Source organism: Lagenorhynchus albirostris, chromosome X, assembly GCF_949774975.1.
Source record: "Lagenorhynchus albirostris chromosome X, mLagAlb1.1, whole genome shotgun sequence".
NCBI lineage: Eukaryota > Metazoa > Chordata > Mammalia > Artiodactyla > Delphinidae > Lagenorhynchus > Lagenorhynchus albirostris.
Genome location: NC_083116.1, coordinates 28,207,766 through 28,223,846, shown reverse-complemented (window position 1 = coordinate 28,223,846; position 16,081 = coordinate 28,207,766). Strand labels below are relative to the sequence as shown.

At 41.0% G+C, this 16,081-nt stretch overlaps 1 protein-coding gene across 7 annotated transcripts in view; it reads left to right on the top strand.

Moving 5' to 3' along the window:
- The window catches only part of ATP1B4 (ATPase Na+/K+ transporting family member beta 4), a 39,817-nt gene that overhangs the window by 10,567 nt on the left and 13,169 nt on the right, over positions 1-16,081 (top strand). For 5 of the 7 annotated variants that reach the window (XM_060137913.1, XM_060137918.1, XM_060137916.1 and 2 more), the window contains 4 exons: positions 1,370-1,566; positions 2,463-2,519; positions 5,234-5,329; positions 6,062-6,188. In XM_060137913.1, coding sequence (XP_059993896.1) covers positions 1,370-1,566; positions 2,463-2,519; positions 5,234-5,329; positions 6,062-6,188 — 477 coding nt within the window. Of the gene's footprint in view, positions 1-1,369; positions 1,567-2,462; positions 2,520-5,233; positions 5,330-6,061; positions 8,187-16,081 lie in introns of those variants that run through there. The other 2 variants (XM_060137915.1, XM_060137914.1) reach the window with 1 other exon arrangement.

Here is a 16,081-nt window from a genome sequence, read left to right as displayed (position 1 = left end):
AAGCATTGGGTTTTTTACTTCCTAAGTGTAGATAATATGCCCTGTTAAAAAGGAACACATCTCTGAAATAGACATCCCAGAGTATCAATTTCATTCCCATGAGGACAGGGATTTTGCAATAAGGGTCATGTCCATGTCACAGTATTTTTAATGGAACTACCTCAAGAGAAACAAGGAGCACATGATTAGAGCTTCTATTTAGAAAGTTGCTATTTGAACATAGTTTACTCTAAAAAAAAAGAGAGAGAGAGAGAGAGATTAAAACAAAACCTTGAATTGAATGTAGCTTTGTCAAAGGACAAATAAAGGCTTAGCCATAATTAGAATAGATTTAAAATTCCCAGTTACGTTTGGAGTTTCAACACTGGTGGATTGTAGGTGCACAATCTCCTCTAAAAAACTGAGCTACTTGGAACATGAATGCATGGGGGCTGGATCTAACAGGACTAACTGGATTCCATCATTTAGAACCAAACTGGAAATAATGCAGTAATTTCTAAAGCCCAGTTCTCTGGCATCTAGTAGCCCAAAGAGTCAGCTCACAGATAGCCCTTTTCAGCTCTCTCCCTGATATATGTACCTTGGGCACATGTTAAATTCCATCCAGTGTAAAGGGACACTAACTCTGAGTGCCTCAGGTCTCAGTAGACAAGATCTCACCCCCTCACCCTCTCAGTGGAGACCCTATGGTTGTCATTGTTTTCTGTCTTTCAACCTAAGCTTCTATTTTGCAGTGCTAACTTCCCTCTGTAAAGAATGAGGAGCTGGTTTATCTCCTCCTCTTTGTCCTCCCCCTTCCTCCTGTCCCACAACACACACTCTTCACTGTCTTGCATCAGGTGCCTCTCATTGACCTCAAAGAGAGATGTTTCCCTAGGCTGAACTTAAAGATATTTAACCCAGGGGCTTTGCCTCCTTATATATGCCATGCCTCGATATGATTCAATCCTTCTTCCAAAATCCATCTACTATTTTGCCTATTCCTCTCCCAGAAGTAGGAAAGGCAGCCCTCCAAGTTTACAATTTACTGTATCAGAAAAGAAATAATGAAAAATAGAGAAAAGTTATAAAGCGATAAACATACAATCCAGAGACAGATATCGAAGAAGTTCAAGGGAATGAAAAGCAAGGGGACAAGCAATCAAAGTGGGCTGAGGGGACCAGCCCAGAAGGCTTCTTGGAGGGATGTTGCTGATGAAGGGCCTTGGGCACCTGATGCCAGGTCACAGGCCCTAGGACAAACTGAGTGGGCTTTCAGAGGAGCACAAGCAAGTTCCTGGAGAAAGGAAACTAGGGAAGAGAACTACTGAAAACATGGCCTTCCTCTGTAGTACCTATCTAACATGACCCTTTGCCGCCCACACTTTAGGTTATAACGACAGTCTTCAAGAGGAAATGAACGTAGATTGCCCCCCGGGCCAATACTTCATCCAAGATGGTGATGAGGATGAGGACAAGAAGGCCTGCCAATTTAAGCGCTCCTTCCTGAAGAACTGCTCTGGCCTGGAGGACCCTACTTTTGGCTACTCTACTGGACAGCCCTGCATCCTTCTAAAGATGAACCGGGTATATTGGCCCTTGTCACTCTGTCTATGATAAGTGGATGAGTTGGGTAGGAAGGCTCTGGCCGCTACATTTCTCTTTGGGCTCTGTCTTCATACACTGTAAGTTTGGCCATTTTTACCAAGAGTGTCACTAATACAAACAACCAGACAAAACTACCAAGCAATAATTCCTTTTCTCCCTGAACACTTTCTATTTTGATTCTTCTCCAGCACCCCTAAACCTTTGATGCTCTGTCAAGAATGAGATCTTGAGCTGTTTGGAACAGGGGACTGACATGGGGGTGGCATGGGGGACAATTCTTATTTTTTTATTTATTTTATTATTTAAAACATTTTTTTTTTGCGGTACGCGGGCCTCTCACTGTTGTGGCCTCTCCCGTTGCGGAGCACAGGCTCCGGACGCGCAGGCTCAGCGGCCATGGCTCACGGGCCCAGCCGCTCCGCGGCATGTGGGATCTTCCTGGACTGGGGCATGAACCCGTGTCCCCTGCATCAGCAGGCGGACTCTCAACCACTGCGCCACCAGGGAAGCCTGGGACAATTCTTATATCACAAGAAATGCATTTTCCTTCTCTCCTGCCATGCCTCAGGTGTGGCAGAGCCTTACCAGGCACACTCCTCTTGACCCAGTACGTTCTTTACATTTTCAGGGTAATCCTGCTGCAGTTACCACTGTATGAATATCAGGCACAAATAAAATAAGAAGTAAGCTGAGCTGAGCAGCTCAGAAGATACTTTGCATTTTCTGCTTTCTGTAACGTTTCTGAGAGGGCAAAATAGATCATGTTTATGCCTAAAGAAAGGACAACTCAAGGGGGATTTAGAAAAGCCATATTTTTACTGTCAAATCTGTTTTGGTTTTTGTTTTTTAAAAACACGCTGGTTTTCTTTTGCTAGATTGTTGGCTTTCGTCCTGAGCCTGGAGACCCTGTGAAGGTTTCCTGCAAAGTTCAGGTAAAGTGCCCTTTTGAGTAAGTACTGTTAGCACATCTGTTTCATGCAAAAGGGTGGGTCATCCCTTCCAAGGGCTTTACCATGGATGGTTTCCTAAGGGTTAGGGAAAGGGTTAATCTTTTCATAACTACACCTCCATTTATACCTTCAGGCCTCCCTGTTTCCAGAAAGCATTCCATTCATGTGTATTCGTGTGTGTAGTGTTTGTGTGTGTGTGTGCTGATTTATACCTGTGAAAGCCAAAGACTGAACCTCAGCTGAGAGCCACAGCAGGAAACAACAATGTGCCAAGTCATTAACGGAAATTCTGTTTACACTTTTGCTCTAATTACTTGTTTCTTTGAACTAAACAAGCAGCTTTCATTAGAGTCATTAGTCCCTGCTTTTAAAACTGATTTCACAAAAGAAAAGCAAGGGAATGATATCACAAAAGTGAGGTAGTGTTTGTGGAAAGACAGGCTCTGATCTGTTTCTTAACTTGGGTGGAGGTCTTCAGGGGTCAATTTTCTTCTTCTTTAAATCGTGTGTGTGTGTGTGTGTGTGTGTGTGTGTGTGTGTGTGTGTGTGTGTGTGTGTGTGTGTGTGTGTGTGTGTGTGTGTGTGTAGCCTCCATACTCTTTGACATATTTTACAATATAACATATATAGCAATACAAAAATAAATAAATAAATAAAACTGATTTCACTTTTTGCAGCAATGACCAGTGGCACTGGGTGTTGCAATAACAAATGACTACAAGGGAAGTATAAACAGAACTCCATTAATATGCTAATTAACTGTCCTTCAAGGGACCATTAACTCCTATCTCATTTGTGCCAATTAGCTCCTTTGTAGGAAAAAGCCTACAAAGATCTTGGGTTTGCTGGGGTTTGCTTCTTAAAGTTGGCAGTAGCTCCCTCCTGTTTGGTAACACCTACTACACCCCCAGTCCTGGACGGTTGTCTTGCAAATGTGTGAAGCCGGGTAACCCCATTCTCAGTACCAGAAATGCTGCTCAAAACTCCAGTCTTGATCGTGGCAGATCAGAAAGCAGCAAAAGGCAGCATTTATTCAGTCAACAGTTCACATTCAGCAAGAATTTATGGATCACTTATTAAGTACCAGGTACTTTGCTAGGTGTTGGGGGTGCCAAGATAAATATGATTCCGTCTCTGAAATCAGGGCCATCAAGTAATACAGGTGCTATGAAAGGTGCAGTGTGGGGCTTCCCTGGTGGCGCAGTGGTTGAGAGTCTGCCTGCCGATGCAGGGGACACGGGTTCGTGCCCCGGTCCGGGAAGATCCCACATGCCGCGGAGCGGCTGGGCCCGTGAGCCATGGCCGCTGAGCCTGCGTGTCCGGAGTCTGTGCTCCGCAACGGGAGAGGCCGCAGCAGTGAGAGGCCCGCGTACCGCAAAAAAAAAAAAAAAAAGGTGCAGTCAAGACATTAAAGAGGGAAAGGTTAGTTCCACATGAGAGGTGGTGACACTGAAGTTGAGCTTTGAAAGGTCAGGCAGTGCTTGCTAGGTGAACAAGGTAGGAAGGACATTCATTCTGGTCACATATATGTGAGCATGTATAAACATACACACGTGAGGTGTGACTGCAAACTGGTGGAACTGATTCCACACACCATTCACAAAAAAATGAATTTCATTACTTTTTACAAGAATATATAAATAAACCATAAAGTCTTAAACCAGCATATTAATTGGATTGAGTCCTGCTTATAGTTCCCTAGTGAAAGCCATTCATTTTTCAGCTTACGGCGAACCTTGCTGAGAACTGTCCTTTAAAAAAAAAAAAGAAACACTGAATCATTATACATTGTATAATAATCAACACTGGTCAAATCCACACCCACTTGTGGAAATCAAGCATGATGAGGTAATTATTAGAATAAATTAAGGAGAGCTCGGTTTATACTAAGAGCCATTATACTATATCGATAGAAGTAATCACATGACCCGAGTGATTTGCTAGTAGTGATGCACTATTTGCCCCCAGTAACCTCTAGACCTCTGCTATTTAGGGCAAGCCTAACGCATGGGCAGAATGGGCAGTCCCCTACCCGACATGATATGATTAGGGTAGACTTGTTTATTTAATCATTTCCCCCCTTGCTTATCCTCCTGACCCCACCTCCTGTAATTAAGCACCTCAGAGAATGTGGTCAGAGACGTGCATTTAGGTGAGCCAACTACAGGCTGTGTCCCTATGCATCAGGTCCCTGTGCACTGGGTCTGACCTCAACCAGAAATGAGCACACCGTGTGCACGTTGTTGTGGAGTGGGATTTACTAGGCATGTTCCAACTTACACCTGCCTCAGCTCCAAAGTCCAAGACTGGGTACCAGGACCAGTGTGATTCTTTGGAGAGGTGCTGGCATGGTAGGCCCTCTTGCCAGAGCAACACTGGGTACTGCAAGCCCTTTGGAGCCCTTCTGCCTGGGTCCCCTAGGAGCCAGCATAGAGCCATACTGAGAACCTTCAGCCTCCGTGGTCTGGGCCTTCTATTCAGTGTTCTTTGCACTGAAAAGCCAAAGCACAGTCTCTCCCTGGAAACACTCCTCTGGGGATAAGTCTGGGCTGAGCTATGCCCCATTCTGCTTTCGTGGTCTTCCTGAGACAGTTGTGGGTCACACAGTGATTTCATCTGGGACACAAGCCCCTTTAGCTCAGGCTCCAACTCACTGAGTGACCCAGCACCTGATATGTACTTGCTTTTACTTACAGAGAGGTGATGAAAACGACATCCGATCCATCAATTACTACCCAGAGTCGGCTTCTTTTGACCTCCGTTACTACCCTTACTATGGCAAACTGACTCACGTAAGTCTGTATTCCCTTCAGTCTTTGCTGTCAGAAAGGGCTCAGAGACAAAGGAAGGGCTGGCTGGGATCTATGAGAATTAGGGAGCAGCAGGTAGTAGCAAAGGGGTGAATAGCTGCTGGCCCAGACTAGGAGTTCCCTCTACCAATTCCTATCCCAACCGCTCCTTTCCAAATCTGGAGGAATCTCAGACACGTCTGGCCTAACTCCTTCAGTTTACAGATGGAGAGATTAGGGTTCAGAGAGAGGAAGTGACTTGCCCAAGGTCACATAGCTAATTAGTGGCAGAGCCAGGAGCAGACAAATCACTTGCCATTGCACTAAATTATGCCCAAATAATCACTTTCCTGTTTCTCCCACTTAGAGACTTGGGGCAGTGAAAACTTCATCTCCAGCATGGAGACTTGATAAATACTAGTTCGGGTTTGATTCATGGTCTGATATCTAGAAAATCATATCACGCTGAGCTAGAATTGGTTTTCCCCAGAGGACAATCAGACAACTGACACTGACTTATGAGAGAAATATGTCATTTCTCCACTGTCCCAGGGCAGAGAGAGCATGTCAGTTGCTTTAGCCATTTGTGACTTGGCATCATGGGATTTACTCAGTTCCTTTTGTGGAGGTTGTTCCATCCTCCTGCACTGATTATCTGATCACTTCCATCCTATTGCCGTCCCCTACATACCCTCCCCTCCTGACACTTAGAATTCATTGTTCTTCCACCTACAGGTTAACTACACCTCCCCGCTGGTGGCAATGCACTTTACAGATGTAGTGAAGAACCAAGCGGTGCCTGTGCAGTGCCAACTGAAGGGCAAAGGCATCATAAATGATGTCATCAATGATCGTTTTGTGGGTAGGGTAATCTTTACTCTGAACATAGAAACCTAAGAACTTCAGGGGGCCACTCCCACCAGTTCTGTTTCTGTTTTATTTCATGTTACCCTGGTAGAACCTGAATTCTTTTTCTTCAGTTGGGACACAGCCAAGTGGACACCTGAGACAGCAGATCATCTTTCCTTGCCTTTGACATATGTTCGAAATGGCATTGTGGGAGCTATTTGATTTTTAAAGGTAGTCTCTCCTGATGACAAATAGCTTATATTAATTTCCTTTTCTCCCACTTAAAACTAAAACCCATTCTTGCTGCTAGAAGTCTCATTGTAGTGTAACATAGTATCTGATAAAATTCACAATAGCCATGAAGGAGAATTTCCGTAATGATTATAAATTCATCATGTTTTCTAAAAATTTGTTGTTTTTAGAGGTAAGATTCCTCCCAACCAGGCTGATAACTAACCATTTTTGTTAACCTGCCTGGCAAGGTCCTTCCCTGAGAATCACCAACCAGACCAATCCAGAATACACCTAGGGCCACCATACCTAGGGAACTCTACATCCAGGGGTGCTTGTGAAACTGGCTGCCTCACATGGGCAACTAAATACTGATTCACAGACTAGGTTATCTTCAACTGGGACAGAAGTCAGTGATAACTGGATATTGTCCTGGGATAGACCAGAACATAGACCTTCCCTATAACTTTTTTTGGGAGGTGAGGCCCACTGCAACTGGGGAGAACACCTACCATGTGGACGTGACTGGTATTAGATTCCTTGCTTTATGGTGTAATCCAAAGGCAAATGTTCCTGCAGAAAGGTTTGTCTCAGCTTCAGACACAGGAAGAAAACAAGGAAGATCTCCACCAACTAATTCTTGAGCTCTTTGTTTGACAGTAGTGTGATGTTCTTTGAGACCATCAGGGATAGATGTGTTGACCGTCCCCGCCCACACCTCGTTACAGCGCTGGGGATTGAAATCAGGGTCTCCCAACTGATACCTGGTAAGACAGCTCCTGCCAGGCCACCCTAAATTCAAGGCCCATTAGCCAGCTTTGCAGTTGTTTAAAAAATGATAAGAGGCAGATGTTTATCCAGGTTGTGGATCAGCCAGGCTGCTTTGTCTTATCTTTGGCCATGTGACCATTCCACTGTTCCTTAACACCTCCACCAGGGGGAGGGCTGGGACAAGGAGAAAAAGAAAGCATCAGAGAAGAGCATAGTGTCTCAGGGTCCAAAGCAGGGTTAAATGCCACCTAGAAGTATCCAGAGTCTGAATCTCCTCTACAATGTTTACCTTCTCCCAAAACAGGGAACTGACAGTATGGTAGTGAAGAAAAACAAGTAAAGAAGTAACTACAATATAGCGTGACAAGAGTTATAATACTAGTATGTGGAAATGCTATGGGAACATGAAGAAAAGTAAGCTGAGAAAGTAGCAGAGGAAATTTCACATGCAAAGTCACAATCACGAAAGACCATGGTGTGTTTGGGTAACTGAGCAGTTCATGTAGCTGGAGTGTAAAGGGCTCAGAGCAATGGCAGGGAGCGGCAGTGGATTGGGCTAGAAATGTATACAGGTACTGAAAGAAGACTTTGAGTTTTATCGAGTAGGTGAAAAGGAGTCATGAAAGCATTTTATGCAGGGAAGCTCTGTGATCATATTTACTTTTTAGAAAGAGCACTTTGGCAGCCACAGTGTGAAGGGTGGATTGGAGAAGGGCAAGACTGGGGAATGGGCAACAAGGGAGAAGAAGGAGTCAAGAATGACGCCAAGGTTTTGAGCTTGGCTACACCCAGTGGGATAGTGATATTGTTAAGACTGGAAATACACGAGTGAAGCAGGATTGGAGAGGAAGATGTTGAGATCACTTCTGGACATTTTAGGCTTTTGATTTCTATTGGTCAGACATTGATGTGGAGATGTAAATATAAGTGGGGTTGGGAAGAAGGAAATCTGAGAACAAAAGCAGCATTCGCTGAAGTGAACTCTCTTAATAAAGTCTAAGCTATTTAATCATGGGAATTTGAGCCACTTATGTAAAGACACCACAGCAATCTAGTCTCTCGGGTAGTGCTTCTCTCTTGGCTTATGGCAGAAAGGACTGCTGCTGCTCGTTGGAATCTCCTTCCCAGACACCTTTCCAACTTTTAGTGACAGAGTAAAGGGGGGTTGACTGCTATTAACAAGTGATTAAAAGACATGCGACAGCAGATTTGTGGAAAATACAAAAAACAATGAAACTGTCTCCTCCCAACGCCTTTCCTTACCAAATTCCACTTTCAAAGCTAACCTTTAAAAAGAAACAAACTTGAAGATAACAACTTTAAAGCCACCTAAAAATTACCTCAAATAACCAAACTCTCGAGATTTAGTAGTAAAAGGTAATAGAACATTAGATCTGGAAAGGATATTAGAGCGTTTAGTGAAAACAACCTGCGTTGCATCTGACTCCAGGTCCAGTGCTCTTTCTACTCTGAGCTGCTGCTTACCAGGAAGTACCATCTTTTTAAAAATCAATGAATGATATCCCAAACATTTTAAAACATATGTCAAATTTGAGTTAGAATAGTTAACATTTCACAGGAATTCAACTGGTGCTATATATTATACATAATACATTATCCTGTTAAATACGTTGACTATTAGACAGACAAGGAATTATGAATCTTTTGTCATACAGTATTTCTCATTCAGTGGAATCCATCGTGTCCACAGTTTCAAAGCAGTAATGAATAGTACTGGGGCAGTTGGGGATGTCAGCTGGGACATTTAAAAATAGCTTTATTATACAGAACTGGATATTATAATATATTCACTAAAATTGAATTCTAACAATTCAATAAACTTCAAATGGATTAATTTAAATAGTCCCCCAAACTGTGCTGTACCAGGATTTGATTTGTATACCATCTGTTGCAGTGCACTTGGTTTTACTTGATTGTCAATGAGAAATACTACTATCAAATGCCTTCATGATTTTGTCCATGCTAGACTTAGGATTTTTTACTTCTTATCCCTCTGAAATTATTATCCTGAAGTTACCTTTCTTAGGCATCTGTTTGCTGGGAATCTTCATATAGAAGACATTAATATTGTCTTGGGGAGTTGTTGACAGCAATAAATTAAAATTAAAAAGGAGTGTATGATTTCCTCTTTCTAAACTGTACCACTGATTTTCCCATAGGAATACTGGGCAGACATGTGGGTGGAAAACTCGACAACTGACAGCCTATTAGTTTAAGACTTTTTTTCTTCTTCTCCCTCCCACTTTTTTTTCCCAATTCCTGGGATTTGGCCACAGGAGAATGAAACTAAAACTTGTTTCATTCCCATTGCCCAAAATCAACCAAAAGTCAGAGGGCAAGGAAGCCCACCGATGTGGTCCATACAGGTCAGCCTCCCAAGGAAGAAAGCAGGGTGGAAAAGGGTAGAAAGTGCATTTGGAGGGGCAAACGAAATACCTAGCACAGCCACCAAGATTTTGAGATTCTGAGGACAGACTCCTCAGAGCCTGATACAGTGCTGGAACTATCTAAAAGGAATTTACTGAATCACATAACTGAAAAGTCCAGGAACTCTAAGATGTCATTAGGAACCAGTCTCTCTCCATCTATCTATTCTGCTTTCCATCGCATTGGCTTCATTCTCAGGCTCCACGAATCAAGATATGCATGATGGCTGCCAGCATTGCCAGGCCGACATCCTTAAAGGCTAATTCCCCTTTGAAAAGATAACTTCTCTTCCCTGATAGTTCAAATAAAAATTCTGAGTCTCTCATTGGCTTGAATTGGACTCTGTGTCCATCCCTGAACCAACCTCTGTGGCCACAGGGGGAAACTTCTCTAGTTGGCCAGGCTTGAGTCACATGCCCAGCCCTGGATCTTGGGGTGATATCAATACCACTCAACCTGCCTGGAATGGAAGTCAGGGAGAGGTGATCCTCCAGAGGAAAACTGAAGTGTTGTTACCAAAGAAGGGTGTACGGATGGGAAGTGGAAGATAGAATAGATGTTCACTACATTTTGTCAGTGTCCTGTCAAATCCTATACCTACATATGGTTGTATCTGAACTTTTAGACTAAAATCTTTTCAAATTTTTAACATTAAGATCTCCAAAGAACAGTCCTTTCACTCTACTCTGGCATTTTGTCAACACCTTTTGCTTGGAAGAAAAGGAAGGTGGAAAGAGAAGGAAAGAAACCATCTTGATTTGTTCTACTTTGTCTTTACCAAAGAGAATTCCAAAATTTAAATCTGCATTCAGAGTCTGGCTTCCATAAAACATTTTCTTCCCGGAATAGAATGATATAACCTTCATAAAACAGTTAACTTGAATCATAAAAGTATCTGACTTGAATCAGAACAAACATGTTCACAAATGAGATGCAGGAGGAGGGTCACACCCTTTCCCTCCTCTCCAGTCCTCTGGCTGATGATATCATCTTGTATATAGAAAATCCTAACCTCCTAGAGAAATAGAAATAAAAACAAAAATAAACAAATGGGACCTAATGAAACTTAAAAGCTTTTGCACAGCAAAGGAAACCATAAACAAGACCAAAAGACAACCCTCAGAATGGGAGAAAATATTTGCAAATGAAGCAACTGACAAAGGATTAATCTCCAAAATTTACAAGCAGCTCATGCAGCTCAATATCAGAAGAACAAATAACCCAATCCAAAAATGGGCAGAAGACCTAAGTAGACATTTCTCCAAAGAAGATATACAGATTACCAACAAACACAAGAAAGAATGCTCAACATCATTAATCATTAGAGAAATGCAAGTCAAAAGTACAATGAAATATCATCTCACACCGGTCAGAATGGCCATCATCAAAAAATCTACAAACAGTAATTGCTGGAGAGGGTGTGGGGAAAAGGGAACCCTCTTGCACTATTGGTTGGAATGTAAATTGATACAGCCACTATGGAGAACAGTATGGGGGTTCCTTAAAAAACTACAAATAGAACTACCATACGACCCAGCAATCCCTCTACTGGGCATATACCCTGAGAAAACCATAATTCAAAAAGAGTCATGTACCACAATGTTCATTGCAGCTCTATTTACAATAGCCAGGACATGGAAGCAACCTAAGTGTCCATCGACAGATGAATGGATAAAGAAGATGTGGCACATATATACAATGGAATATTACTCAGCCATAAAAAGAAACGAAATTGAGTTATTTGTAGTGAGGTGGATGGACCTAGAGTCTGTCATACAGAGTGAAGTAAGTCAGAAAGAGAAAAACAAATACCGTATGCTAACACATATATATGGAAACTAAAAAAAAAAAAAAGGTTCTCACGAACCGAGGGGCAGGACAGGAATAAAGACACAGACATAGAGAATGGACTTGAGGACACGGGGAGTGGGAAGGGTAAGCTGGGACAAAGTGAGAGAGTAGCACTGACATATATACACTACCAAATGTAAAATAGATAGCTAGTGGGAAGCAGCTGTATTGCACAGGGAGATCAGCTCAGTGCTGTGTGATCACCTAGAGGGGTGGGATAGGGAGGGTGGGAGGGAGACACAAGAGGGAGGGGATGTGGGGATATATGTATACATATAGCTGATTCACTTTGTTATACAGCAGAAACTAACACAACATTATAAAGCAATTATACTCCAATAAAGATGTTTAAAAAAAAAAGACTATTACAGCTAAAGAACAAGTTCACTAAGGTCTCAAGATAAAACATCAGTAAAAGAAAATCAGTTGTGGGACTTCCCTGGTGGCGCAGTGGTTAAGAATCTGCCTGCCAATGCAGGGGACATGGGTTCGATCCCTGGTCCAGGAAAATCCCACATGCTGCGGAGCAACTAAGCCCGTGTGCCACAACTACTGAGCCTGCACTTTAGAGCCCCTGAGCCACAACTACTGAAGCCCGCATGCCTAGAGCCCATGCTCTGCAACAAGACAAGCCACTACAGTGAGAAGCCCGTGCACCACAACAAAGAGTAGCCCCCACTAGCCGCAACTAGAGAATGCCTGTGCACAGCAACAAAGACACAACAGCCAAAAATAAATAAATAAATTTATTTTTTTTTAAAAAAATAAGATTTTTAAAAATTTAAAAATAAAAAATCAGTTGTCTTTCTCTACACTAGCAGTGAACAATTTCAAAGTGAAATTAACAAAATAATTCCATTTACGATAGAATAAAAGCAACAAAATACTTAGAAAAAGATTAACAAAAGAAGTGTAAGACTTGTACACTGAAAACTACATAATATTGTTGAAATAAATTAAAGAACTAAATAAATGGAAAAACACTGGTGTTCATGGATTAGAAGATTAATAGTGCTAAAATGGTCATACACCCCAAATTGATCTACATATTCAATACAAACTTTTCAAAACTCCAACTTCCTTTCTTCTTTAGAAATTAACAAGGTGATCCTAAAATTCATATGGAAATGTAAGGAACTCAGAAAAAATGAAGTAATCTTGAAAAACAAAAATCTGGAAGACTCATACATCCCAATTTCAAAACTTACTACAAAACTAGAGTAATTAAAATAGTGCGGTATTGTCATAAGGATAGGCATATAGATCACTGGAATAGAACTGAGAGTCCAGAAACAAACCCACACGTCTATGGCCAATCGATTTTTCAAAATGGTGCTACATCCATTCAATAGTCAAAGAATAGTCTCTTCAACAAATGGTGCTGGGACAATATACATACAAAAGAATGAATTTGGATCTTTACCTCACACGATATACAGAAATTGGCCCTAAATGGGTCAAAGATATAAATGTAAGAGCTAAAACTATAAAACTCTTAGAAGAAAACCTAGACTTAAATCTTTGTGACCTTGGATTAAACAATGGTTTCTTAAATATAATGCCAAAAGCACAAGTGACAAAAGAAAAATAGATAAATTTGACTTCATCAAAATTAAAAACTTTTGTGCTTCAAAGGACACTATTAAGAAAGTGAAAATACAACCCACAGAATAGAAGAAAATCTTTGTAAATTATATATCTGTTAAGGTAGGGGTCCACAACCTCCAGGCTGTGGACTGGTACCAGTCCTTGGCCTGTTAGGAACCGGGCTGCACAGCAGGAGGTGAGCAGTGGGCAAGTGAGCAAAGCTTCATCTGCTGCTCCCCATTGCTTGCATTACTACCTGAATGATCCCCCCCCTTCCGCCCCTGGTCCGTGGAAAAACTGTCTTCCAAGAAACCAGCCCCTGGTGCCAAAAATGTTGGGGACCACTGTGATAAGGGACTAGTATCCAGAATATATAAAAGACTCTTACAACGCAACAGTAAAAAGACAACCCAATTTAAAATGTGCAAAGAATCTAAATAGATATTTCTCCAAAGGAGATATACAAATGGCTAATATGCATATGAAAAGACGTTAAGTATCATTAGTCATTAGGGAAATGCAAATCAAAACCACTATGAGATACCATTTCACATCCACTACAATGGTTATAATAATTTTTCTTTAAAAAATAACAGTAAGAAGTGTTGAGGATATGGAGAAGTTAGAACCTTCATACACTGTTGGAGAGACCATAAAATGGTGAAGCCACTTTGGAAAAACAGTTTGGCAATTCTTCAAAAGGTCAAACATAGAGTTTACCAAATGACCCAGCAATTCCACTCCTAAATATACATGAGAGATAATTAAAAACATATGTCCACTCAAAAACATGTACACAAATGTTCATAGCAGCATTATTCATAATAACCAAAAAATGGGAAGAACCCAAATGTCCACCAACTGATGAATGGATAAACAAAGTGTGACATATCCATACAATGGAATATTATTCAGTCATAAAAGGAATGAAATACCGATGCATGCTACAGCATGGATGAATCTCAAAACATTATGTTAAGTGAAAGGAGCCAAACACAAAAGGCCACATGTATGATTCCATTTGTAACATGTCCAGAACAGGCAAATCCGTAAAGACATAAAATAGATCCGTGGTTGCCTGGGGGCTGGAAGGAGGGGCAATGGAGAGTGACTGTTAATGGGGATGAGAATATCTAACTATCTATCTGTCCGTCTATCCATCTATATATAGAGAGAGGGAGAGAAATTTCTGGGTCATATGGTAATTTTATGTTTAACTCTGAGGAACTGCCAGACTGTTTTCCAAAGCAGCTGCACCATTTTACAGTCCCACCAGCAATGTATGAGGGTTCCAATTTCTTTACACCCTTGGCAACACTTTTACTATTTTTTTTTTTATTAGAGCCATCCCACTAGGAGTGCAGTGGCATCTCATTGTGGTTTTGATTTGCATTTCCCTGATGACTAATGACGTAGAGCATTTTTTTTTTCTTGTGCTCATTGGCCATTTGTATATTTTCTTTGGAGAGCTGTCTATTTAGATCCTGTGCTCATTTTTTAGTTTGGTTGTCTTTTTACTCTTGATTTGTTAAAGTTATTTATATATTCTGGATACTAGACCTTTATCAAATATAAGATTTGCAAAAATTTTCTCCCATTTTATGGGCTGTCTTTTCAATTTCTTGATGGAATCCTTCGAAGTACAAAAGTTTTAAATTTTGATAAAGTCCAATTTATCTATTTTTTCTTTTGTTGCCTGTGTTTTTGGTGTCATATCTAAGAAACTCTTTCCTAACTGAAGGTCATGAAAATTTACTCCTATATTTTCTAAGCGTTTTATAGCTCTAGCTTTTACATTTAGATCTATGACCATTTTGAGTTACCACACTCTTAATTACTATAGCTTTGTAGCAAGTTGTGAACTCAGGAAGTGTAAGTCTTCCAACTTTGTTCTTCTTTTTAAAGATTTTTTTTTCTTTTTAAAGATTTTTTTTGGCTTTCCTGCATCCCTTTAATTTCCATATAAATTTTTTGATCTGCCTGTCAATTTCCGCAAGAACGGTTATATTTCAATGGTTGCTTTAGAGTTTATACCAGGTTTTCTTAATCTCAGCATTGTTAACTTTTTGGGCCAGGTAATTCTTTGTTTTGGGGACTGTCCTGTGCATTTTGGAATGTTTAGCAGCATCCCTGGCCTCTATCTAATAGATATCAGTAGTATCCCCTTCACTTTTGGAAACCAAAAATGTCTCCAGACATTCCTAAATGTCTTCCGGGGGTCAAAATCATCCCTGATTGAGAACCACTGGTTTAGGGTATATATCTTTAACATCGCAATCCACCTTCAAGTTATATTATACTACTTCACATATTGTATGTGAACCTTACTGTAGTATACTTCCATTTCTCACCTGTGGGCCTTTCTGCTATTGTTATCATACATTTTACTTATTCATATATCATAAGCCCCACAACACATTGATATTATTTTTATTTAAACAGTAAACTATTTTTAAAGATTTAAATAATAAGAAAAATTCTTAATATTTAATTATGTAGTTACCATTTCCAGTTCTCTTTATTCCTTTGAGTAGATCCAGATTTCATTTCCAGATTCCATTTTCATGCTGCTTGAAGGACGTTCTTTAATGTGTTTTATAGTGCAGAACTGCTCGTGATGGTTTGTTTCAGCTTTTGTATGCCCGAAAGTCTTTATTTTTGCCTTTGTTTTTGAAAAATATTTTGATGAATATAGAATTCTTGATTAAGAGTGCTCGCTTTCACTTTAAAGATGTTGCTTCACTGTCTTCTGGCTTGTTTCTTTTATAAATTTATTTATTTATTTTTGGCTGCGTTGGGTCTTCATTGCTGTATGCAGGCTTTCTCTAGTTGCAGCGAGTGGGAGCTGCTCTTCGTTGCAGTGCGCGGGCTTCTCATTGCGGTGGCTTCTCTTGTGGAGCACAGGCTCTAGGAGCACGGGCTTCAGCAAGGGCTTCAGTAGTTGTGGCACGTGGGCTCAGTAGTTGTGGCTCGTGGGCTCTAGAGCACAGGCTCAATAGTTATGGTGCATGGGTTTAG